Here is a 27,635-nt window from a genome sequence, read left to right on the forward strand (position 1 = left end):
AGACCCTACCTCAAAAAACAACAACAACAACAACAGAGAAACGAAAATTAGTTTTCAATTTTCTGAAGTTTGTTATACTTGTCTTTAATTTAGGTCTATGCCACATGACATTTTCTCACTGCATATATTACATAAAATCCTTATAATACTCTATTTCTACTTTCAAAATAACCTTCCTTATTGCATTAGTGTACAATATAAACCCAATATAGTTATTTAATTTTTTAATCTACAATTATGAAACAGAATTAGAACTGATAAAGGCTATTTTTAGTTACTCACATATATAAAATAATACTAGATGTCTACTCTGTAGTCTAGATTGGGTTTCTGCCTGGAGTGAATTTTCTTCCAACTGAAGGCCTTTCTTCAATAGGCCATGCACCACAGACCTCCATTCTTTATCTTATTCTTCCTTTTACTTGTCTTTAAAAGTCTTTTATGACCTATATTGCAGGCCATTTGGCATTGTTTCCCTGGTGATTTACATTTGGCTAATTTTTAATTGAGCAGTCATCTTTAACTCTGTGCATTAGGTTGGTTGTTATCTTGGTCTTTAAGTTCACAAATCTCGATTTCTACAGTAGCTATTTTTTAATTTATCCAATGAAGCTGCATTGAAGATGTTAGTTTCAAAGCTAAACAAGATCCTTATATTTAAAATATGTTTATATCTCAGATTGTTATATTTTTTACTCCTTTTCTTAAGCATAGCTATGATATCTATTTTTTTTATTTATTTATTTGAGAGCGACAGACAGAGCGAGAAAGGCAGATAGCTAGAGAGAGAGAGAGAGAGAATGGGTGTGCCAGGGCCTCCAGCCACTGCAAATGAACTCCAGATGCATGCGCCCCCTTGTGCATCTGGCTAATGTGGGTCCTGGGGAATAGAGCCTCGAACCGGGGTCCTTAGGCTTCACAGGCAAGCGCTTAACCGCTAAGCCATCTCTCCAGCCCTATTTTGTTTGTTTTATAAATGACATTTCTATTTGGTTTCTGTGTTCTGAGTCTTATGTTTGCTACAAGTTGCATATTTTCATTTGTTCACATGTCTTGTGAGTTTGTTTGAGTGTTGGACATCACAGAAACTTTTACTCCTTAACTTCTGTTTGGCAGCATTTATTCAATTTCAGGCAAATTTTAGCTGAATGTTACTAAAGACGACGTTCACCTCAGATCCCCAGTGGCCGTCATCCTGTTCTAAGTTGATTACTCCTCTTAGATTCTGGTTTCTTCACTCAATGGCCTGATTCTGTAGTCCTGGCCTTTTCACTCTTTTCTTTTCTTTTTGTGCATATCATTATGCATTATTTGGGTATATTTATACATGTGGAGTTGGATGCATAGGCTTAAGATTGATTTTGGCTGTCTTTCTTAATCACTCTTCACATTTGTTTGTTTGTTTGTTTGTTTGAAATAAGGTCTGACACTGAACCTAGTTTTCACAGATTTGGCTAGACTAGCTAGCCATCTATTAGACAGGATCATCTTATCTCCACATCCATACTCTGATCTACATAATTGGATGCTACCGTGGATTTTAAATGGTGCTGAAGAACTGGACTCAGGTCCTCATGACAGTGTGTCAAGCATGCCAATAGGTCCTAGTTACACTCCAAATAGAACTGGAACATTCCCATACCACGTGATGTTCACAGTCACTGCTGAACCTTTTCCCTAGTACTTGCTTATCTCAGGCCAGTCAGACAGAAGCTCAGCTTCTGCACTGTACATTGGTATAAAGCCAAAGATCCAAGTCCATTGATCATAGCTTAACATTTCTGAATACCCCTGCTTCCTCTCTGCTTCCCACTCTTGCAAAATCCAGTTAACATACCAATGACACCCGATTTGTGTCATCAACTCCGATAGACTGCTATTTGGGCGCTTGAGCACCATTCAACTTGAGAGGTTTTAAATTTCACTGGATGGTACTTTTGAAAATATTAGAATAAGATATTTACTTCTTTAAAATTCACTGATAACACTGTGGCCCAACCTAGTTGATAAACATTACCAAGCCTTAAAACATGTAACATAAAAAGAAGAAAATCTTAACTCATCATTAACCAAAGAAGAATTGACACAAACAAAACTATTTTAAAGATAGAAATAAACGCTTTAATGAATTAAATGTACCATGAAACATGGATAATATTTACTTCACTTTTTCTCTTAGTTGTTGCAATACTCAGGCTACCAGTCAATAGAATCATATAAACATAAGTAAATTGTAAGCAATGAAAATATCTCTAGACTAAATTAGGGAGAGAGAAAATCTATCAAATTTTGTCAATGATCCTGAGCTTAAAAGTCTTCTACTTCAAGAAGAGAAAGGATTCTGTGCAGTGTAGCAGCACCCACAGCACACATAACCGTATCCTTATAATGCTTATACTTAGTGACAATCATATGATCTTAACCTAATGCTTTAGTTTCCCATCAATAACATAAATATAGTAATAATAACTACAATTATTTCAAGTTTAATAAAGCTATTTTATACTGAAATTCACCCAAGAAGTCCTGCAGAAGTAATAGATGCATTTGCTTCTCCAAGAATTTCTAATCTTCATTTCTATAACTTAATTTTTATATATTAATAGTACCTAGTGACTATTTTTAGTAATAAATATAAAAACAAAGTACATAATTATAATGTCTTCACACATGCATAGCATATGATGTTCTTTGCTCATTGCCAGGCTAAGATCCTGTGGGAGTCCTTCTACATTCATGTCTTGTTTAAATCCAGGTATCCCATAATATGAGAAAAAGGGTACATGTATCTGGAGTTTATTTGCAGTGGCTGGAGACCCTGCCATGTCCATATTCATTCTCATTTGTTCTGCCTGCTTTTTTTCCTTTCTCTTTCTCTCTCAAATAAATAAAAATATTTTAAAAATTCGAATAAAAGTATTGTACACACAAAACAGGTTATTTATTCAGTCATCTCCTGATGTATATCTAGGCCAATTTGTTCCATTTATTAGCTATTTGTGACTAATGCAGCAATAATTATAGATACACAACTATCTCTGTTATATGCTGAATTAGAATTTTTAGGCATATACTAAGTAATGGTATAGTTCAATTACATGTTACTTTTATTTTTAATTGTGTGAGGAACCATCATACTGATTTTCACAGAAGCAACGCTAATTTCTATTCTAACCAACAGTATTTGTAATGGTTCTTTTCACATAAATATTTTAAAATTTAATGAGGTAAATAATGATGAGGAGATTAAAAACACAATTTTGAGTGACTCTCTAGCCTGGGACTGTATAATACTGCATTCATAAGACTTCTATAACATGCATTAAAAATGTGGATCTCTTCTACAAGATATTCAGAAATTAGACAGCTATAAAAGGAACAAACTCCATAAACTTTTTATATTTGTTAGTCATATTGTATAATTCAAAAATATGAAGGTTTTGATGATAGAAACCTTAATATAACTACCCAGTGTCGGGAAGTACCACCCACCCATTGTCTACTAGCCGCAGCAAGCCTGGAAAATCAAATATCATCTTGAGTATATTTAAAAGACTCTAAAAAAGGTCTCCATTTATTTTAAAAGAAAGTATTAAAATGAAATCATGCATGACTTCAAAATTTATTCAGATTTTTCTATCATGTATAACAATTGGAAATTTTATCAGATTACATTTTCAATAAAAAAAAAAAAGTCTGAATGAGTTTGATGTGATTTCTGCTTCAATCATAAGGGTGACCTACTCAGGTATCTTTTCTTTTTCCAATCATTTTATTTCTGTTCTATCCATCTGTTTTAACCTGTTAATATGTGGGTGAATTTAAGGAAAAGCAAATAAGTTTGACCTTTAATGTAAAGTCATTTCTGTTTGATCAAAACAGTACTATTTCCAATGCCAGAAAGAATGTGAATTTTAAGATTCAAAGGACCATGCTATTCTCCGCAACCTGCGAGGAATGATAATGTGGCCGCTGCTTGAATGATAATTTTATCTACATAGCTGCCTTCCCTTCTTTTGCCTTCACTGTGAATTAAGACTTCTGCCCAGAGATATATGTTTAGCCAAGCTGTTTTAATATAACATATTAAACTTTAAAATGATTCAAGGACAAACACTGGACTTCAGCTCACTGTAGGATGCCACATTTTCTTGCATCATTTCCCTCCATTTTTAGCAGCAATTTTACCACTAAACCAGGAAAGAAGGAATTATGTAGGGAAACTGCTATCAGCTGCTACCTCTGCTGGATTACACAACCCAGAGCATAATAGCTTTCCCAGTGAAGCCTCTGACAGCTTGAGTAAAGCCATTAACTGCTGCTTACACCTAAAAGAAGAATTGGCTGAGAAGCATCCTGGACTTTTATGCAAACGAAATTTTCTTAAAGGTACATGCCTAATCCCCATCCCCAGAAATTTTGATTCAATTAATTAAGGGTAAAATGAAATCATGTGAAATTTTATCATCCTCATATACTTTTATCTAACTTATTGCATTAATTTATCTGTTAGATTTTTGTGTGAATGTTTTGTACACTTGTGTTATACACAAGTGCTAATTTTCAGTGACAAGGTAGACAAGATATTAAAACTTAAGTATTCATGTTTCCAAAACTTAATTGATAATTACATGTATATATGCACTTATGTGCAAAACATATAATAATAAATCAAATAACAAACTGAAAACCAGTCCTTCTTTTATTGCATTATACTGTGTGAAGTTATTTATTGTTTAGGTTTTTTAAAGCAGTACTTGTCATTTCGAGTTTCATTATTTAACAAATCAACCAACATCATCATACATATTTTACATGTACTTTAATATTTAGTATCACCTGCTTTTCTGCATTATACACTTCAAAATTGATAGGCTATTTTCTTGTATTATCTCTTCCACAAAAATATAATAATATGTTAGCAGAGTACTAATTTTTGATTGGATCTTTCCATATTGATAAATAAAGTGGAGAGATTCATAAATTTACATGGTCATAAAGATGATATAGAAGAGATTTTTGGACATGGGGAGTAATAGGCTATTATTAGTTTCATTATTTAAAAGATGAAGTTTTCGTATTAACATTCAAGTGGCTAAAGATCCCTTTTCCAGCAAGCCCAGCCCAAAGCCTAGGCCGCTCCTTCATGAAGGTATTCTTCCATTTCTTGCTGGGACAGAGACTGAAATCAAGCTAATGATGGAATAATATGCCATATCCTGGAGCAGAGATAGAAATGCACGATGAAATAGTTTGGAACACCAATGATCAATATTTTACTTCGCTATTACCCAGTTTTTCATATTTTATAGGTCAGATATTCCTTGAGACCAGTAATTATATTTTTACTTCCCTATAGATGTACATTTGTTTGTTTAGTAAGGAATAATTGAAATCTTACTGAAGAGAGTTTTTCTATAATGGCATATAAAAAGATAGACAGGAATCTCTACCTCTAAGAATTTCACTTTGGTGAAGGAGCACAATCTAACCCAGTGCAGTACACTGCACTAGGAAAGACATGCTGATAGAGAATTTCTTCTGTCCATGACAACCTTGTAGCCAGTATGTATTGAATAACTGAGGGATGAATTAACTTAAAGTGCTAATGTGAACTTGGAGGAAATTTATATGGAGAGATGATGGCAAATAAATATATATGTGTTCTGATTTTGGTTGCTTGTCAATCCAATATGTGTAAATCAAAGTTTTTGGAGAGATGACAGCATCCAATAAAGTGGTGATTATAACGATACTAATTCTTATTCCAATCAAAGCAAGTCATTTACATAATAATTCACCTAACAGGCTTCTTTTACTTCATATATTCCATCTTCCTTTTGTAATGTTAAGGATTTCAACATCTTAATGTGTATCTCACTTCAATAGTAATGCTTTCAAATTAGCTATTTTAATGTAAATCTTACTCTGACCCAACTATACTTTATAACAAATACATTAATCAACATACTTTTATCAGTGCCAGTATAAAATGAATATATCTATGATTTCCACTTTTCAGAGGCATTCTATCAATAGAAGTATGGTAGAGAAATCAATCTGCTTATAATGGTAGATTTCTAATGTTTTTGTATTTAACAGTATTGGGGCTGTTTTTGAAACTTTCATAAGAATTACAGCTCTGTTCTATTTTTTCCTTGTGGTTGTTTCACTTTGATTTGTTTTCATTATTCCCTAAATATCTTGTTTACTAAAACATATTTTTTACAATTCTTCAAAAATTGAAGTAGATAAAATTTTCTTGATCTGTTAATAGTTGCAAAATGTTTAAACTTCCCTCTCAAACAAAATGGAGTTTGTTTTTTTGGCATAGATGAGCTAGTAAATGCATGTGTTTTTTATTGTTTTGTTTTTTGTTTTTGTTTTTTTTTTTTAATTACTATTGTACTCAATGAATACAGTCAAGTTGGTACCATTGTTAACCTCCTCCCTGTCCTCTCCCCTCCACAGTGACTTTTCTTGTTGGAATACATGGGTCGTGCATTGTGGGTCAGCCATCAGTTATGGGTAGGAGGAAATGTCTCTGTGTATCATGATCCAATGTGTATCTCTAACAATCTTTCTGTCTCCTCTTCCACAAATATCCCTGAGCCATGATGGGTTCATTTTAGGTCTGCTTCAATAATGAGGTCTTTGGAGCCTCTATCTGGTTTGGTAGGAGTTGATTGTTCTCTCTGTTGATCTCCTTCACCCTTGTGCTGATACCAGTTTCACAAAGAAAACAGCACTCTTGCTTGTTTCTGCAATTATTCTTAGATTCAGCTGGGGCCCTTTTGAGGTATGATGGGGAGGTTCTCTCCTAAGGATCTGTGTGTATCTGAAAAAGAGAAACAGATTCTCCAATGAAGAGTAAAGTTAGCACAAGATAAATGGGATATACATTATTGTTTAGAGAGAATTTAATAGGTGTATGACCTCATCTATCCCACGATTTGTGGAAGCTTGATAATGGAGAGTAGGATCATTTTTAGATATGACTCTAACTTGTTTTCTAGCTCCAGTTATGGGTTACATTCCACTGAGCAGATTAGTTAGCCAAATCAAGATCAGCTGGTTTCCCACTGTGGCTGTGTGCCACTATTGTACTTGAGTAAGCATCGTGTCAAATAGTTTGCTGCTAAGTAGGTTAGACCATGAGTTGCTTGGACAGATATTGGTCATTTCCCCCCAGTTGCTCATGTAGCACCTCCTGGCACTAGACATGCTAACTCTCTGGAGACTGACTCTCTTCCAGTTTCCAGACATGTCACTCCTTGTTACGTGCCAACAGAATATGGTATCTTCAGCCGTAGCGTCTTACCACTAACCTTTGGTGGGTCATCAAGTACTCTGACAGAAATCTCTCTTCTTTTGGGAAACGTTGTATGTATCTATGATCAAGAGCTCATTGTGGATGATAGTCACCTGCTGGTACTGGGAGTTATAAGTCAGTGCCCAAGAAGAGAGGAAAGAAAAAGTTAAGTATTATAAAAGAGGTAGAGAGGTTACAGGGAAGAAGGAGGGTGAGAGAGACAGAGTGAGAGAAAGAGAAAAAAAAAAAAACAAAACACAAACAGGAGAAGATTAAGCTCAGTCTTCATTGTACCTTCTCCAGGGCCTTGTGACACAGGTGATCCTTCTAAGGGCCTGGTAAAGGTGCAACCATTTGGTCTGTGTTTTAGGATGTAGTATTTTATGATATCATTGCCGTTTGGGTCCAGATTTATGTCCCCTATCCCTTCCCTTGCCCTCCCTTTCCTCTCCACCCTCCCTATTGTCTAGTCCTTGAGATGTATTCTAGGTATGTTGGTATCTTGGTTCAGGTTCTTGGTTGGTAGGTTCAGGTTAGGAACTGTAGATAAGTGATACTATGTGGTGATTATCTTTCTGTGATAGGGTGAGTTCACTAAGAATGATGTGTTCCAGAATAAACCATTTTTATTCAAATTTCATTGTGTCATATTTCCTTACTGCTGTGTAGAATTCCATCATGTAGATATACTACATCTTAGTTATCAATTCGTTTAATGATGGACATCTGGGTTGGTTCCAGCTCTTAGCTATTATGAATTGAGCTGCTATAAAAATGGTTGAGCAAATCTCTCTGGACTGAGGAATGGAGCTTTTAGGATACAAGCCCAGTAAAGGAATAACTGGGTCTCTTGGTAACTCTACAGTCAGCTTTTATAGGAGTCTTCATATTGCTTTACAAAGAGGTTGTACCATCTTATATTCCTACCAAAAGTGGATGAGGGTTCCTATTTCTCCACATTCTCACCAGAATTTATTTTCATTTGATTTTTTAATGTTTGCTATCCTTACTGGGGTAAGGTAGAATCTCATACTTGTTTTAATTTGCATTTCCCTGATGATTAGGGGTAATGAACAGTTTCTAAAGTGTGTGTTTGTCGTTTGTATTTCTTTCTTTGAGAACTGCCTTTCCAGTTCTTTGCCCCATTTTGTGAGTGGATTGTTTGACTTTTTATTGTTTAGATTTTGAGCTCTTTGTATATTCTAGAGATTAGGCTTCTGTCAGTTGGGTATTCAGCAAATATTTTCTCCCATTCTGTGGGTAATCTATTGGCTTTGCGTATTGTATGTTCTTCTGTGATGAAACTTTTCAGCTTCATGTGATCCCATTGGTTGAGTGACTGTTTAAGATCCTGTACTACTGGAGATTTGTTGAGGAAATCTTTCTCCATTCCTATATCATGAAAAGTTCTTCCAATATTTTCTTCCAGGAGTAGCCAAGTTTCCAGTCTTATATTGAGGCCTTTGATCTATTTGGACATGAGTGGTGTGCATGGAGAGATGTGTGCATCAAGTTTAAATTTCCTGCATACAGTTATCCAGTTCGTCCAGCATCATTTGTTGAAGATGATGTCTTTTTCCAGCCTATTTTGTTAGGGCCTTTGTCTACATTGTTCATACCAAGGTAATATTAGATGTTATCCTTCATTCCTCAGGGGCTAGAGTAGGATGAATCTGTCTTTCCTATAAGCATTAAGAGATCTGTAAAAGGTATGGAAAACATTTTGAGTAAAAGCAACCAATCTAGTAAAGTATAGGGGAAAAAACATCATGCTCATAATACCAGGACAATAGGACAAAATTTAACATGTGATCTGGATGCCACCATGCCTGTATTCCTCTCTGGCATGAAAAAAGGGTCATTTGTTCCTAATGGAAATATGTGTATATATTAATTAGGAATATATATATATATATAAATGTGTAATATATATGTGTATAAATTAATTAGGAACAAATGCATATATGTGTATATATATATGTGTGTGTGTAATATATATATTAATTAGGAACAAATACATATATGTATATATACATAAATGTGTAATATATGTGTATATATTAATTAGGAACAAATATATATGTATGTATATATAAAATGTGCAATATATATGTGTATCTATTAATTAGGAACAAATATGTGTATATATATATATATATATATATATATATATATATATATATATATATGGTCCATCTGTGTGTGTGTGTGTGTGAGTTGTGATGTGATGCTATATGGCACTATGTTCAGCTGTGTGTACTACCATTTAAAATCTGATTTCATACGTTGGATATATTTTTAATTCTTTTAAATCCTATGTATAGTACCTTCACCATTTTCTTTCCTCTCATCTGTGTGAACTGGGGCATAATGTGTAAAGACTGCATTCACATACTTCCTCTTTCTTCTTGAGTTTTAAGCAAAGCCTTCTATGAAAACATCATCTCTTGCATATTGAGGCATGCTTTGTTAATATGACAGAGGAATATTGCAGAAAACGCCTTAGGCATGGTTGTAATTCTTAGCTTCCAGATAAGAAACTTGAGTAAGCTCTTTATGTTTCAAAACTCAGCTCCTCATGAAGAAAATGGGGGCAACACGGCCTTACCCTGCTATAGTAGATCATAAATATATTTAATTGAATTAGATGATTCCACTTCAAACAGGAAGACATAAAACAACAGATATGCATCCCTTCAGACTTTGCAAAGTTCTGGCAGGCTGTGCTCCCTCTGGAGACGAGGAGAGGGGCCGTTCTCCCTGGTCAACCTTCCTGGGACTGCTGGCAGCCCGAGTCCTGCAGCCCACTGTACCATCGCTGCCTCTGAGGTGACACTGTTCATGCTCCTCTGTGTTATCTCCTTGTATCTTACACTTACAAAGAAATATATCATAATGTGTGCGCCTACTGGGTAATCTCACATGACTGTCACTTCAAGATTGTTAATTACCTAGAAAGAATCTTTGTAAGTAAGCTCACATCTACAGTGTCCATAGATTTTGAGTGTGGGCATGATGTTGGAGAATTCTACCCTAATAGATTACCACTTACCATGAAGCATGATAGTAATCATCGTCATCATCATATTTTTTTGAGAGAGAGAGAGAGAGAGAGAGAGAGAGGGAGGGAGGGAGGGAGGGAGGGAGGGAGGGAGGGAGGGAGGGAGGGAGGGAGGGAGGGAGAGAGAAAGTGAACACACTGGGGCCTTTCAGAACTCCAGACGCATGCGCCACCTTGTGGGTATGTGTGGCATTGCATGTTTGCATCACAGGGCTGTCTGTAGGTGGGATCTGCAGGATTCCAACAGAAATTCTTAGGCTTCACAGGCAAGCGCCTTACCAGCTAAGCCATCTCTCCAGTCCTTGTATATTTATTTATCTTTTTGAAAAGAGACAGGCATAATTTCGAAAAAAAAAAAAAAAACATCTTCATGTGCTGTAAAAACCCTTCTATGCTTACTTAATACTAGCAATTTATAGTCAATCTACTTAGTCTGTTTTTTTTTTTGGTGGGGGGGAGGCTGTTAGTTGGGTTTTTCAAGGAGGCGGGATCTCACTGTAGCTCAAGGCTGACCCGGAGGTCATTATGCAGTCTCAGACTGACCTCGAATTCATATTGATTCTCCTCTTTCTTCTGGGACTAAAGGCATGTGCCACCATGTCCCACGTAAACAGAAAATCTAGCTTCTTAATAATCTATAAAATTTGCATATATTCATTGGGTATTTGATGTACCCTGAGCTTTGAAATATGAAGAACACTGTCTCCTGTCTATATAATTCCATTCCCAAATGTCAACTTTATTGATATTTACAGAAGACTGATGCTGGAAGAGTTATAATGCAGATAGAGCCAGAGAGTGTATATCTATGTTTAAAAAGTGCTAATTCATTCAATGTATAGTTGTAGATTATTCACCAAACACTAAGCTTGGTGTTAATCTGGGAACATCCAAGAGAATACAAAATTTTGTTTTATTTTATAAAGCAAAGTGGATAAATATTTTATAGTAGGTATATATTATATTATTGAAGATGATAATGCTTGACACTGAGTCAACACTCAGCTATTGAGACTGACACAAAATGGCAGAATGGACAATCTAAGAAGAGAAAATGAAAAAAAAAAAACAGCAGGAAAAAAGTGAACAAGATAACTCAGTATCCCAGAATATCCAGTTATTTGTGACATATTTAGTATTCTGGTATACATTCAATGAATTGTTAAGAATTTATAATTCCCCAGTAGGTGACTGGCTTCAGAAAACTTCAATTTTTATGAATTCATTATTGTGTAACTATCCCCAACCATAACCAATACTTGGAGTAGAAAGACGTGTATAAAGCTATGGTGTTATATTTGTTTTATGCACTGAAGTTTTAGAAATGGCATACGTATGTGTAATACACTTTGTTTGTTTGTTTTCATTTACTTGCTAGATTTTTATACAGAAACAATAGTTATTACATGATGATAAGAATTTAGTTAAGTTTCTTCTCCATACCTCCCAAACACAGGCTGAGGTTTCCTTTCATTCAACCTTCTGACTATGTTCATTCTACTTGGCAAGGCCAAGAAAATTTGAATTAAATTTGCAAGTCAAATATCAGGAGATATTCCTCCAAAACGCAGGATATCTACTGATCATCTCTTTAGCTATTTATTTCGTCATAAACCCTTGTCTGGCAAATGCCTTCTTTAGCTTTGGCTTCTTTTTGTATGTTGTTTGCATATAAAAAAGGAAAACAGAGGGTTACAGTGTCATGATTGTAAATGAATGAGAACTGGACAGAAGTGAAATTATGCATTAGAGCAGACAGATGAAATTTATTGAAACAAACAGAAAATTAGATTTGCTATTATGGTTTATTTTAAACTATAGACGATGTGCAACGAACATGAAATGTTTAAGAAATGACAATGATAATAATGGAAATTTAATTGTATAAAAATGACAGATTAATAACTGGAAAAAAGGAGGTAAAGAAAAAGGAAGGGTGAGAAAAAGGAAATAGGAGAAGGAAGGAGGGAGAGAGCCTATCCAATTCTAAAATCATTTACTTCTGAATATCAATAATCAAGAAATTTCTCCTTGGCTAACATAGGAGATACTCTTCAGTCTCTATTCTGCCCTCTGAATATAGAACAAACATATCCAACTTTAGCCAGTTAAAGAAAATTCTGATGCACACCCCTTACATGACATTTTCCCAACCTTAAGGACAAGTTTTTCCCTGTGTTTCTACTTGCACTTAAATATCATTTGTGTAAGGTCCAATTTTTGTGATATAAAGCACACTCTGAGAATTATTTGAATCTGTCAAAGTTTCTCTTAAATTTCTAGGCTATATATGGTTTCCAGTAGCTTACAATTGAACTTTGCCTTGGATTTATTTTGAACCACATTTATGAAGTAATGTGAAGAGAAATGAATGTGAGCTTCAAAAAATATAATTTAGGATTATCTAGTAATTTACTTTATTCAATAAAACTTGCTGAATTTTCATTATGATTTTAATTTTTTGTTACTTGCAGGACTTATATTCTTATTTCTGTAACTCCAGCATCTATCATTTCTTCATAATAACTTTGATGAAAATATAAATACCTTTAGATGATTCTACAAGTAATTGATCTAGAGTTATTAGGGTCAATTTATGAGGAAGGTTATATGCAAAGAAACACATTTACATATATAAAAAAACCCACATATGTTCACAATTTGAGTTGTGGCGAAACAGAGGTAGAGAAATTATCGGGTAAAGGATGAATAAATGTTAAAACTCTGTTACGGTAAGACACTTGACTCAGAAAATTGTCTGAGACTTAGAACATAAACAGAAAGATTTTCTACTTATAGGGTTGAGGATGCTGTTGGGGCCAGGCCATGCAAGCAATATAGTAACAGATAAGTCCCTCATCTATAATAGAAATACAGAACTACAATGACTCTTTTTCTCACATATACAGCTCTCTCCAAACATATCTATTTATAAATATTGATATGAGTATACATAAGTATACAGGTGTGTGTAAGGGAAGTATTTATATGCCCAAATCTAACTCAATATAACTATATAAGTATTTATCTACATATATAGAGATAGAACAAGAGAGTCATAAAATGGCATTCATTTCTATTGATATAAAATTTTCAGAATGCTATTAATCCTGCAATTATTTTCACTGAGTAACAGAAATAATTTAAATATTTTATAGATGGATGAAAGACTGAAACGTACTCCTACAAAATGTTTCATGGCTCATTTTAATGTTTCTTAATTTTATTGACTCACTCAGGTGTTCAGTTTCTTGAAACTAAAATTATTCCAACTAAAGCTATATAATACTGTGGACATTGTGAGTGTCTGTGTTCTGTTCCATGTCTCATGCTGGATATTGGTGATAACTGTAGCTAAAGCTAATCTCTCTCAATACTTGTTAATAGTTGTTTAATAACCATGTTGTATCTCACATTATCCAATTTTTTGTTATTTTTGTTTATGTTTTGAGCAAACCCAATAGACCAGTCTTTTTTATTTTTTTTCACCAAAAAGTGAGAAGGGGAGAAAAAGAGAGAAAATTGGTGTGCCAGGTCTTTCAGCCACTGAAATATAACTCCAGACATATACCTTTGTATGCATGTGCAACATTGCACACTTGCATCAGTGTGTATCTGGCTTATGTGGGACCTGGAGAATCAAACATGAATCCTTAGGCTTTGTAAGCAAGAACCTTAACTACTAAACTATTAATCCAGCCCTATCCATTTGTTTTGTTAATTCCAAAACCCATTACACAAACATAATAAAAGGCCAACTAGTCTTAAAACTGCTTTTAAAAATAATACTTGATTTATTAATTTGGAGAGATAATGAGTAAGGGAGAAATAACATGGGCATACCAGGGCCTTATAGGGCTGCATGCAAACTTCAGAGGCGCGCGCCATTTTGTGCATTTCACTTTACATGGGTACTGGTCTCCTCACCCAGACTGCTGTCTTTAAAAGCGCTCATTTTAACTGCTGAGTCATCTCTCCAGCCCAAAACTGCTTTTTAGATACTGTGTCTCAAACATTTGATAAAATTCGAACATATTATTTGTAAAAACAAAATTGTGGGCTGGAGAGATGGCTTAGCGGTTAAGCGCATGCCTGTGAAGCCTAAGGACCCCGGTTCGAGGCTCGGTTCCCCAGGTCCCACGTTAGCCAGATGCACAAGGGGGCGCACGCGTCTGGAGTTCCTTTGCAGAGGCTGGAAGCCCTGGCGCGCCCATTCTCTCTCTCCCTCTATCTGTCTTTCTCTCTGTGTCTGTCACTCTCAAATAAATAAATAAATTTAAAAAAAAATTTAAAAAAAAATTTTAAAAAAAATTTAAAAAAAATTGTGAAAATTGATAACAACATGCATATTTGTGTTTACGATCTGTTTTCAAGAGTTTTGGTGGACATTCATTCATAGCAGCATAAGTGCACTACATTATTTGGCACTCAGGAAGTCCATGTACTTGCAAAAGCTATTATTTGTCTGATGCTGTCTTCATTATTTATTTGCTACACATCTGCCTTTCTCAGCTTAACAGAAAGGAATTCCGTACCACTTTTACTTTAGTAGTTGTGTCATTTGAGAGATGCCTGAGGTCATTAGGCCATGTTAAGTCCCCATTACAATCTGTCCTTCTAAACAAATCAGTGGGTGGACTGGGAAGCCGATTCTAAAGTCTCTCTCCCCCCTGTGCTCATGTTCATACATAAAGCACTGAAGGATGAGAAGCCTGTAAGCTCTTACGGGAAGAAATGGTATGTCATATAAATATTTCAGAACTTCACCTACCCAGACTATGAGAGAGTCAGGAGACAGGATTTAAGATATTTTGATGCGGGTTCACTGCCCTTGATGGTGTATTCTTCTACCCAGTGGGAATTAGCTCATTTTAGAGAATGCCTGGTAGTGTTGCCACCAATCCCCATTTCATGATAAGACATTTCTGTCTTTTAGAAAACTGTTCTCATATATTCAATATCAAGATATTTAAAATGATAAAAAAATATCAAAAACATGTGTTAAGTTTTCATGGTTGTTTACTATCTTTCCACCTATATTTTCTAGGTTAGGAAATGTCTGTGTGAATTTTTTTCTGATCAATTATTATCAGGGCATATTTTTCTATTTACTGTTAAAAATCACAAAAAATATATGTAACAAATGTTGCCACTCAAAACAGGAGCAGCAATGGGGAAACAAATTAAGTTGTAAAAATCACAAGATGACATAAAATTAAAATTCAGGAAACCAGAGGGAATGAAAGAAATTTTCAATAATAGGATAGTAAATTGAAGACAACTGTAAAGTTAGAGGATATCCCCAAATCACCTCACTTCCTATTGTGATATTGTGAAAAAAAGTGAGACATAATAAAGATAAATGTAGAAAAATTGAAAAATGAATGCATTCAAACAAATAAGTAAGTAATAGAAAAAATAGTTCCTACTAAATATCTTCAATCATCTTAATAACTACTTAAAATCAAATTATTTTTCTTTTTTACAATACTGGAAACAAGATAGAGGAGTCCGTTATACATTTTTGTATTTAAAATACTACCAGAGTCCTGAGTAGTGTATAAATGCATTTTAACAAAATAATCAGAAGCAAGTTATGGTTGCAATAACAAAAAGAGCTCTTTATTTTTAGAGTACAAATGACTCTAAATAACCCAAATCTGAAATCATCCAAGACTGATAATCAGAAACATGCTCAGGTTTATTTCTGTTCTCAACTTCATTAATTTTCTCTCTATATCTTATGATAATACTAAGCTCGTGTAATACTTTTCTGATGCATTATGGTAAAACTAAGCTACTACTGTGAGATCTCTATGGTTTCTTCATAAAGATTTTGAAGTTATACATTTCCCTTTATACACTGCTTAGCGGTATCCTATACATTTTCATTCATTGCTACTACTACTATTGCTATTGTTTAATTCTTTTATCTTTCTTGCTGTTGTGCTACTTAACTTAGCATATTTTTGATGTTCCAATTACTTGTTGTTTTTTAATTCTTATTTCACTTACTGGAGTATACATTTTTTTTATAATTTACCAGTTCTAGCATCTCATATTTATTTAACAAAATTTGGTCAGCACTTAAAAATGCTGCTAGAGCACTTAGTACAATATTTCTTTTGAGTCAGTTGAAATGCTCATAATATGCTCTGGGTACAACTGGATATTTATCATTGTTCAGGTTTTGTTTTTTATTGTAGATACTATGCAATGTGAGATATTTGAATATTACTTCTGCATTTGTACATGTGGTATGCTCAACAATACATAAAGTTCAGATTGTTTTTAATCAGTTGTGATTCAGAAGAAAAATAATGCATTTATACTAAGTTTATAACTACCTGAATATCATGGTTTTTAATGTACATTTGAATTACCAGTTGGGATAACTGATGAAACTTCCTTTCATAAATGCTGCTAAAAACTTTTTTTTTTCTTTTTTTATTTGGTAAGCACTAAATTATACACATACCCACATACACACCCATATGTTGGAGACAGTTTTCCTGGATATAATTCTAGGTTGACTGGATTTGGGGACATTCTTATTTATTTGTTTAAAAATATTATCTATTTGAGAGAGAGAAATTGGCAAACACAGAGGTAGTATGGGCATGCTAGGGCTTCTTGCCACTGTAAGTGAACTGCAGATGTATGTGCCACTTAGGACATCTGGCTTTAAGTGGGTACTGGGGAGTCAAACTCAGGTCCTCAAGCTTGCAGTCAAGTACCTTAACCACTGAGCATTCTCTCCAGCCCTGTCTGTGTATTTTGATACATTCTGAATGTTTTTCTCTTCAATGTCTTAGATACATTTCCCACTTTTTCCTGGCTGCTATTGTTTGTATGAAAATTCAGATGTTGTTTGCCTGAACATTCCCTTTCTAAGCAATGACTCCATTTTCTTATCTTTTTTCAAGATTTTCCCTTCTTCTTCCAGTGCTTTTAATATGGTATGTCTCTTTTCCTGAATGCATGTTTTTTTTTTTCATTTGCTACCATCCTTCAAAGCCATTCCAAAGGATTCTTAATGTATTTCCTTTTATAATTTTCCTCACCTTCACTGGGAAGCCTATTTGTGAACTCTTTTGGCTACCACAATAAAGTAAAATTCTCATAATGAAATAGAATCTTATAAGTGAAAAGAAAGTCAGAAGATTACTGCTGTTAAAAGCAGTGTACAAAGTAGTGACATTTTAGATACCAACAAAAAATTCTTTGACAATTTCTCTGTGCATAATGTCCAAACTTGTGGCTCTAATTATCTTTCATTACCTCTTCCCCATAACTGATAGCTACCCCATGATTCTCCAATGAGGAGGCTCTATTCGGGGGGGGGGGGGGAGACAGAGAGGAGGCTAATGATGGTACCAACATGGTTATATACACACTGTGTACATAACTCATAAAAAAAGGCCAATGACAATATAATTTCCAAAGGTAACTAACTTTATAGATTTACTGTAGCAAAAATAATTAGTTCTAATAGTAAAACTAACAATATATGTGAAAATTATAGTAGCTGAAATAAAAAATGACATATACTAGGCAAGTAAAACATGCTTTTGATATGCAATATTAATAATCCTAAAGTTTTCAAAGCTTTCCAAATTGTTATACATTATATTAAGATGTTTAAATTATTTGTCATTAAAATTCTCATAAAATGTAATTACCTATGTGTGTATCTGTTACAAAGCAAGAGCCACCCAGACCCTCCTAAAGAAGCACAGAGACTAGGAAAATAAGCTAACAGTCAACAAGTCTTTGCATATCATTGCCATGAATATAAAGGAAATTCATGTAAGATCAGACAACGTACACTACTGAAATAGAATTGAGATCTTTCTAAGAAAGATGTGAGTTAAAAATTTTTGATTTGTGAGAGATTATGCATTCAGTCTCATTTGGAAAGGGATAAGTTATAGCATAATTAACCTTGGGAAAATCAATTATAAGTGTAGAAAAAATCAATTTCATTTAACATCTTAAACCAGAAAGGTGACACTATCAATCACAATCTTATTTAAAGAAAAAAAAAAATTAAATCTGCTTAATACACTAACCCTAAAATAGAAAGATAAAAATTGACTGCATTAAAAATTACAATGTTAATGAAATTGGAAACAAAGAGCAAAACATAATCTCAAAGAAGATATATATGACAAGTATGATTAAAACTTTACTCGAGGTTCCTTTATTTGAAGTGTATGAAATTGTTGCTTTGTGCTCATTTATATGTTTAATAATAATAATTTAATTTATCAGACTATAAATCAGTAATGCATACAGTGACTAAGAAATAATTTTTATAAGAAATAAAAATGAGTAAGCAAACAGGGACTTGAGGCTGTCTGGAGCTTGCAGCTGAAACTTAACCAGAATGACTCATATCCCAGTAAATTTCATGGTTACAGAGAGGAGAAAAAAATGCAAAGTCTAGATTAATAGAAAAATATAAGTAAGAGTTTAGTATTGAACTTACCAATACTTTTCAAAGTAAAAAAGGAAAAGGCCTTATTCTGCAACAAGTACCATTCCTGCTGCAGTTTCAAATTTTCATTATAGACTACCTTAAAGAGAGCTATAGAAAGATACTTACTCATGTATATAATATCAACCACAAAGAGACAAAAGTTTCACTATAATTGTGTTAATTATCTTGCTGTCTAATTATTATTTTGAATAACAAGTCATTTCTCCTGTTTTGAACTATACCATATGAAATTATTCATAAACGTCTTCTATGCTAGGTAACTGTTCTCAAGCTTGTCGTGAACTTTCTGAAAATATAATGCAACCATTATATTCATTGGTGTGAAGATAATGTCTCCCTGCTTTTAGATACCAATATTTCCTTCTAAACCATGGAAATAAACATTACTGGATCGTTGGGTATATCACTGCTTAATTCCATTAGAAATATCCTTTGGCTCTTCCAATTAGTATATAATGAGGCACAACCAAATGAAATTTAGAAAAAAAAAAAAAAAACTTAACTTTTTTTTTTTTTGGACTACCTATAGCAAGACATGGTAAGCCTGTTTACATCTTAAACAGAGCAAAATGACTATTAAATATTGGTTTTGGGAAACTCATAGAGTTTATGATATTGTACTATGTAACATAGTAAAATGATTTGAATAGAATATCTGCCTCTTCACTGAGGCTGCTAGAGATCAGTGGGGCACCGATGAACAGATATGAAACAGCAATGGTTTGGAATTTTCACTGTAGTGGAGTAACGGTGCAGCCTGGGATCCTGAAATTGGGAAACTTGTCAATATTTGAATAATTCCAAATTGAAATAATTGTTTCATCTAAACCACACCACCCATAATAATCCAATCCTTTTCTTAGCACTAGCATGAGATAATAAATGTTCCAATTTCCAGTGCATGCATGTCTTTCATTGATTAAAGGGAGAAAACAGGTTAAAATATGTATAGTGTGAATGTTGGTCATGATATGAGGGCAGGTGACAAAAGAACTTATTTTGGGAGCTATATAGTCAACATGGAAGTAACCATTTATCACTAACTAACTATACTTCAAATTGAGGTTATATCCTTACATAGTATGTCTGATAAGTTGTCTCTAGATATCCCATGTATATCTACATGTAACTCATGAAAAATAGGATGCCTGCTCATGAAATACCTCAGAATTTTATTATATAGGGCATAATTGGCCATGAATATAGCTTTTTTCATTTGAGTATAACTACTGTAGGGCATGACTGGCTATTGTTAAGTAGCCTGGTAGTCAATAGAATACATATTGATATCTAACCTAACTTTTAACAGAAAGATTTTCAAATAAATCTTTTGCAAGTATAAAATTCTATCTAGTCAGCTTTTGTGAGTGCATTTTAGAAATACTTATGGATTTATACAGGTGAAATAAAGTGTCTTCTGAAAAGACCTTGGAAGATTATTTTTAACATAAGCCTTGCATTTGCAACTAGTCAAGCTCCATTAATTCACAATGCATAGGTTTCCATTTTTCTGCCTGTTTAAGTGTGGATGTTTTGGCTTATGACAATATGAAGAAAAGGAAGACGAAAGAGAAGATAAACCTTGATTGTTTTGAGGCTCACAGAAGATCTACGGACTAGCCAGACAAGTAGTTTAGGGAAGGCATTTTGAAATGATTCAAATCCCTGTCGTTTTCACTCTTTCCAGACAATTCCCTCAGCATTTTGGCCAAGCATAATGGATTCAACCGCCAGAAGCAAGAAGTTTATCTTTTACCTATCGTTATCAGTGACAGTGGGAACCCTCCATTAAGCAGCACCAGCACCCTGACTATCCGGGTCTGTGGCTGCAGCAATGATGGCGTTGTCCAGTCGTGTAACGTGGAAGCGTATGTCCTTCCCATTGGACTCAGCATGGGCGCCTTAATCGCCATATTAGCGTGTATCATTTTGTTACTAGGTATGTATTTCCTTCATAGAAAACTGGCCATAAGTGACAGTAAATACGGCCAGCGGTTTCAAGCTGGATAGTGTTCACCATTCTTCTAGAGAAGAACTTTTCTTTCTCATTTGGAGATCATTTCACTGTGTGATGGAGAAAGGGCCTTCAAGCAAATGTCTGAACTGAGAGGGTTCCAAGTGCCTTTTCTAAATTCAGCCCCAGAGAAAGAATGTACAATGCAGTAAAGAGGCAGAGGGGTGAGGATTCAACACCCTGCTGATCACTTAAAAACCCTCTAGGTGATGCATAACAGTTGACCACAGAATGGGTTGCCTGTGCCCACAGCTCTGCTTTATCTAAACAATGCATGGATTAGGTGATAGCTTTCATGTGTTCCCAAAGCTTAGAGAGCTATTAGGAAACAACCAAGCAGGAACATTTATGATTTCTTCAAAATAATTTTTACATTGATAATTTAGTCCATGCTATGATCAAACTCCAAGGAATATTGAAAATTGTGAAAAGGTATCAACCTCATATGAAAATTTTTCTTTCTAAAATGAGATGAAGGCTTCCCACGGTGGAAGTATGTCTAAACACACTCATAATGATGGAGATTCTGGTAACATATCAAAGAGAAAAGTTATAACCTACTGCATACTTCAGTAGCAAAACAAGCCCAGGGTTTTATCATTTACTTTTCGCCCAGGTTTATCTTTCCTGCTCACACGATGTACTGAAGCATCATTTCACTGACATTTGCTATTCCAGTAGCCCGCAGTTACATTTGGCTTATCTGACTACTTGAGTAGGTGGTTCTTTTCTCTTTCTCTTGAAAATGGCAATATATATATATATATATATATATATATATATATATATATATATATATATGTTTTTTTTTCTAAATGAACAAATCCCAGCAACCTGACAATACAGATAATAGTTCATGTAACGTTTATAGCTAGTAATTGCATGAATAAAATAATTAATCAGAGGTCATGTTGAAGAATTGTTATCTGGTTGAGAGTACATCTCAGTGGTTGTGTGCATGCATAGCCTGAAGGTGGCCTGTGCATGAAGTCTTATTACCACCACACAGAAACAATTTGTTTGTTGTTGTTTATTTTTATTCATTTATTTGAGAGTAGCAGACAGCAAAAGAGGGAGAGAGAGAGAATGGGAGCACAAGGGCCTCCAGCCACTGCAGACTAACTCCAGACGCATGTGCCCCCTTGTGCCTCTGGCTAACGTTTGGTCCTGGGAAATCAAGCCTCAAACTGGGGACCTTAGACTTCAGAGGCAAGCACTTTACTGCTAAGCCATCTCTCCAGCCCAGAAACAATTTTTGAAAGTACCATATGCAGTAAATAGTAAGAAGACAGATATGGACCAAGAATGGTTAATGATTTACTCAACATAATTTGCTCTATGGGGGTTTCTTTTTCATTCTGTACCATTCAGGCCAGAAATTACAATATGTACTTCACTTCATAATGACTGCAGGGAAAAGCTCTCACTGAGCCCACTACTCTCTGTACTTATTAAACAGAAGTAATCTAGGATAATGTTTACTCAAAATTCAGTGTTTATCCTTCAACAAAGTGTTTAGATTCCATCCCTCATAAAGTTTATTGCAGTTCATGCAATATATATATATATATATATATATATATATATATATATATATATATTTCTTAATGCCCCTTCCTCCTAACTTGTGTGATGTGCTTTTGGTCATTTGATGTGTTGGCTTGGCTAATTGTTATTTTATTTTTCCCCCACAGTCATTGTGGTACTGTTTGTAACTCTGCGGAGGCATAAAAATGAGCCGTTGATTATCAAAGACGACGAAGACGTTCGCGAGAACATCATTCGCTATGATGACGAAGGCGGAGGGGAGGAGGACACAGAGGCTTTTGACATTGCCACTTTGCAAAACCCAGATGGAATTAATGGATTTTTACCCCGTAAGGATATTAAACCAGATTTGCAGTTTATGCCAAGGCAAGGGCTTGCTCCAGTTCCAAATGGTGTTGATGTCGATGAATTTATAAATGTGAGGCTGCATGAGGCAGATAATGACCCCACGGCCCCACCATATGACTCTATTCAGATCTATGGCTATGAAGGCCGAGGGTCTGTGGCTGGCTCCCTCAGCTCCTTGGAGTCAACCACCTCAGACTCAGACCAGAATTTTGACTACCTCAGTGACTGGGGTCCCCGCTTTAAGAGACTGGGCGAACTCTACTCTGTTGGTGAAAGTGACAAAGAAACTTGACAGTGGATTATCAATAAATCAATGGAACTAAGTATTCTGTAATATTCTAGGGTCACTCCCCTTAGATACAACCAATGTGGCTATTTGTTTTAGAGGCAAGTTTAGCACCAATCATCTATAAACTCAATCACATTTTAATGTTGAACCAAAAAAAAAAAACAATAAAAAATAAAAAAGTATATGTTAGGAGGTTATAAATCTTGTGGAGTGTGAATTAAGTATGTGGAGTGTCTAGAAGTCTTTGGATATTTGATTTTACTTAACACCACAGTCAAGGATTGGGATCCTAGCTAATCATTAGAGAAATGGTTTAAAAAGAGAAAAAAAAAATATTTTAAAAGGTGCTTTATTAGAAAAATGGACCTGCAAGGATTGTGCTGCTGATTTGTGTCTTCTGCAAGGATTTTTATGAATGAAAATGGTGTTTTCCCCTTCACCGATAAGGATCCCGCCACAAATGATAAAGCAATACTTGGTCTGCTGTACATTATGACTTTTTGGAGTTTTGGGATGCCTCCTAGATTACACGGTACGGTGACCACACATTGTACATAATTGTTGGCCCCACTCACAAGAGACTGAATAGCATCTTTAAATATTGTGTCGAGCCTTAAAATATTCACATGTTCGTAATCCATTCCAGGGTGGGAATTGCCAACTCAGAGGTGGGAGGAGAGAAATCCCATTCAAACAGGCTTGTGTCTAGAACCAGGATTCCTCGTTCCCTCCACTTCATCTTCTTCTAAAAGGACACAAAGATAACTGTATTCCACAGTGGACTACATCAGACAGATGGTTTTATTACTAGCGTGTGAATTTATTTGTTTAATCCTCAAAAATAAATATTTTATTGATGTCCATTAATGCTTTTATTTATTAAGGTGGGTAATCTATAGAATAAGGGAATATATGAGATAAAATCCTAAATTATATCCATTAATACTCGTTTAGATTGTTTTATATAAATATCTATACAATGAATGTTTAATACATGTACATTTTGACGATCTAAGTATGGCAGGCAATATTATCAAAAGGAGAGCTAATCGTCTCTTTAGAGTAGAAAGTGTTATTGTGACTGGTGATGACAGGAGCAGCATTTTCCCAGAGAAACTTTTGGACTGTTTTCTATTTTGCTCATAATCCTAGTATTTGGTGTTTTTACTACAAGCACAAACATCTGAAAGTATATTGATTCCTGTGAATATTTAAAGTCTAGACTTTTAGATACCTACATGATGTCCCACCCAATAGACATGCTTCCAATGACTCCCTCCCTACTCATTTAGAGTAGGGATTGATTTGTACATAATTTTATTGCTTATGTTTCTGGCACTCTGTCCCCGATCATGGTGATGCACAGAACGTCTTAGAATATAAAACCAGAATAGCACTAGAAGATGTGAACATATTTAATTTGTAATGCAAACCTGCCATGTAAGTGTAGGAAATGTATGATAAAAAGTATTACATGCAGATCATTTTAATTTTATACTTTGCTTTAATGCAATATTGTTTATTTACTCCATGTATTGTATTCAGAGAAACTCCTGTATTGTTTCCTACTTTGTGAAATATATTTTTATAAATACCTTTGTTGTCATCATTTTTTCCAGCCAAATGAAGATTTTCTTATTAATAATATCAACTTTAACTAAAATTCTAAAATGTTTAACCAAATGATGCCTTGGGACACTTTTGCTTATAAGGGTCTTTATTACAAAGAACCAGAGAAATGGATTGTTAATACCATAATACTAACAATAATTGAACAACAGAGACAAAAAAAGAGAGAGAGAGAGAGAGAGAAATTCATAATACCTAAAACGGCCCGGTGTTCCATTAGATGCCTCTGGAAGCAGACACTGTGGTGGAGTTAGGAGTAAAAGATAAAAGAATAAAAACAAACAAACAAACAAAAAAAAAAAAACTGGGCAAGGAAAACCTACAGATAAAATATCAAACTTAGAAGAATAAAACCATCAGAGGTAGGATTTGACCAAAGAATGTAGATTACATTGCATATCTGAAGAGAAAACAAACCAAAAAAATTTTAGGTAGTTCCTTAGAAGACCTAATAGAGCAAGTACATGCAAGCTCTGATTACCAGTGATTTCAGTCATTGGCTTGGGTCTGCTTAAGGGAAGCTTAGATTGTGTTGGACAAAGAAAACCAAGACAACTGGATGCTGCCTCTACTGTGATAGAAACACAATGTCTGTCTTCTCTAGTAAGATTTCAATAGGCATCCAGTGACTTTACCAACTTCTTCCTGAGTAACTATTGTCAGATAGATAACAATTCATATTTTAAGTTTATCCCAGCAGCCACTAAATGAATTTTTTCAAGAACTCAGTGGGTGTGGGTGGCTTCAAATTGAATTTTGTTTACATAAGTTTACCACAGTGTCTAAAACAAGTAGATACAAAATATTGCTAGTAGTTTTATTTTAAAAAAAGCAAAATTCTAGTTATTGTATATGTTACAAACCAATTTTTTTTAAATGTAATTCATTCATACCAGACTCATCTGTACTTTACGGTGAAGCAACGTGGATTAGAAAAACATATCTAGCAGAAGCATCCCACAATCTTTCTTGTGAATATTAAACCAATGTTCTTAAATTTGGCCATCAATAGGATAATCCACATATGATAAGGCTTGTGAGAAAGGAGTAATGTGTGCTGTACCTCTTGTCCAAATCTTTTCTTAAAATTTACTTTGTCCCATGAAGAAAGTATGGAAATATGTATTCCCTAACATTTTTGCCATAGCCACCCAAGAATTTTATATAAAAGCCAATTTCAATTATTATAATAAGGGTAGAGTGATATTCTGCTCATAATGAGTAGTTATGAAACATAAAAAGTGAAAAGTTTTTTTGGTATCTTGAATTTAAGGTAAATAATATCTGAATGAAATGAATAGAAGTAGACAGAATTCCAAAGTTTTTTTGTTTTCCTTTTAAAGGACTCCATCCTTGTCTTGTTAAGCAAAGTATTTTTAGAATTATTGAATGATGGTAATATTTGGGAAACATTATTTCCATCAATATCAATATATCAAAATGTATCTTATACTGCATGTCTTTTTTAAACAACCATAAAACTACTTCATTCTACAGTCATTTTATTGTATCTGTGGAATTTTATGTATCACAAGGGCCAAAGTTTTCCACTTTTAAATGTACCCTGCCTGAGGTTTTTCTGTCTAATGGACAAGAACTGTTAATTTGGCGCCAAGGGAAATGAAATTTGTCTTCCTCTGTCTACCTCACTTCAATGTTCTATTCTAGGGAATGGATGCATCCATAAGAAACTGGATGCCACATGGATCAGTTCAGTTTCCACCCTGTATGTTATTTGGTCAAACCAAATTTAAATATATCTCTTAAGCTTCCATATGAACATATAGTTAAGTACTAGCAAGCCATTCCTTACAATAATTCTGAGTGTAGTCAGTATTATGTTAAAAAGTAGTTTAGAGCAGGGCGTGGTGGCCCAGTGCCTTTAATGCCAGCACTCAGGAGGCAGAGACTACATAGTGAGTTCCAGGTGAGCCTGATCTAGAGTGAGTCCCTACCTCGAAAAACCAACAACAACAAAAAAGTTTATAATAAGATGATAAGAAATACACTAGAAATTAAATTCACATTTTATCTCTGCCTAATCAAAGTGTGATTTAAGATATGACCTGTACAGTCAAAATGTTTTGAAATATATATATATATATATATATATATATATATATATATATATATATATACACGCATACATATATGGATACCTATAGAATGAGAGAAAAAATATATTCCCTGTCCTTACCAGTGAAGCAAAAATGCTTAGAAAGAGACAAATTTGTTTGGGGGATAGTAAGCTTAATGATATGCTTAAAGTAAGACAGTCTCTGCATGAGACTAAGAAATCTCCTAGGAGCAGCTGACTCCACACTGAGACTCAACAGAGGGCTGGGCTATGCTGTGTTTTGGAGAAGGAAATCGGGTGCTGAGAGCTAAGTAGCCAATTACTTTTTATAGCCACATTAGGACTAGAGGCAAGTAGTCCCTTCCAACAAGTTGTATTATGCGATCACAGGCTTTGCAGGGAATCACACGAATGTATAACCTTCTGATTGTCTTTTTGATTGAAAGTTCCATCTGAGATCAAGTCAGTGCAACTAGTAATAAGATTTCAAAAAATCCCATCACTGGCACTGTCGGAAAGGTTGAGCATGACTGAAATCCCATCATTGTCAGTCAAAAAAATAAGGTAACAATGGGCATCACTATAAAAGCTGTACAAATGCACAATTTATACATGCACCTCATGAACACTGAAAATGATATGTTCACGATCATATATATACACAAATTTACAAAAAGTTAATGGGGATAATTCATAATAATAAGCTTGCATTTCACAGTTTCACACTATCATAAACCTAACATAGTGACTCGGTTTTCCTGAATCTAACTTTGAATTTGAAAACAATTGTCTAAGAGTGAAGTGTTTTAAGTGTGAATTTTCACTGATGAGCCAAATAATGGCTCCTAAAGCCT

General features: G+C 34.5%; 1 protein-coding gene across 4 annotated transcripts in view; it reads left to right on the top strand.

Moving 5' to 3' along the window:
* Nucleotides 1-27,635, top strand: part of Cdh8 (cadherin 8) — a 406,878-nt gene that overhangs the window by 377,515 nt on the left and 1,728 nt on the right. The window contains exons 11-12 of one of the 4 annotated variants that reach the window (XM_004663485.2): nucleotides 20,564-20,815; nucleotides 22,585-24,602. In XM_004663485.2, coding sequence (XP_004663542.1) covers nucleotides 20,564-20,815; nucleotides 22,585-23,078 — 746 coding nt within the window. In that variant the 3' untranslated portion in view covers nucleotides 23,079-24,602. Of the gene's footprint in view, nucleotides 1-20,563; nucleotides 20,816-22,584; nucleotides 24,604-27,635 lie in introns of those variants that run through there. The other 3 variants (XM_012949876.2, XM_004663487.2, XM_045148003.1) reach the window with 3 other exon arrangements.

Source organism: Jaculus jaculus, chromosome 1 (genome assembly GCF_020740685.1).
Source record: "Jaculus jaculus isolate mJacJac1 chromosome 1, mJacJac1.mat.Y.cur, whole genome shotgun sequence".
Classification (NCBI taxonomy): Eukaryota; Metazoa; Chordata; class Mammalia; order Rodentia; family Dipodidae; genus Jaculus; species Jaculus jaculus.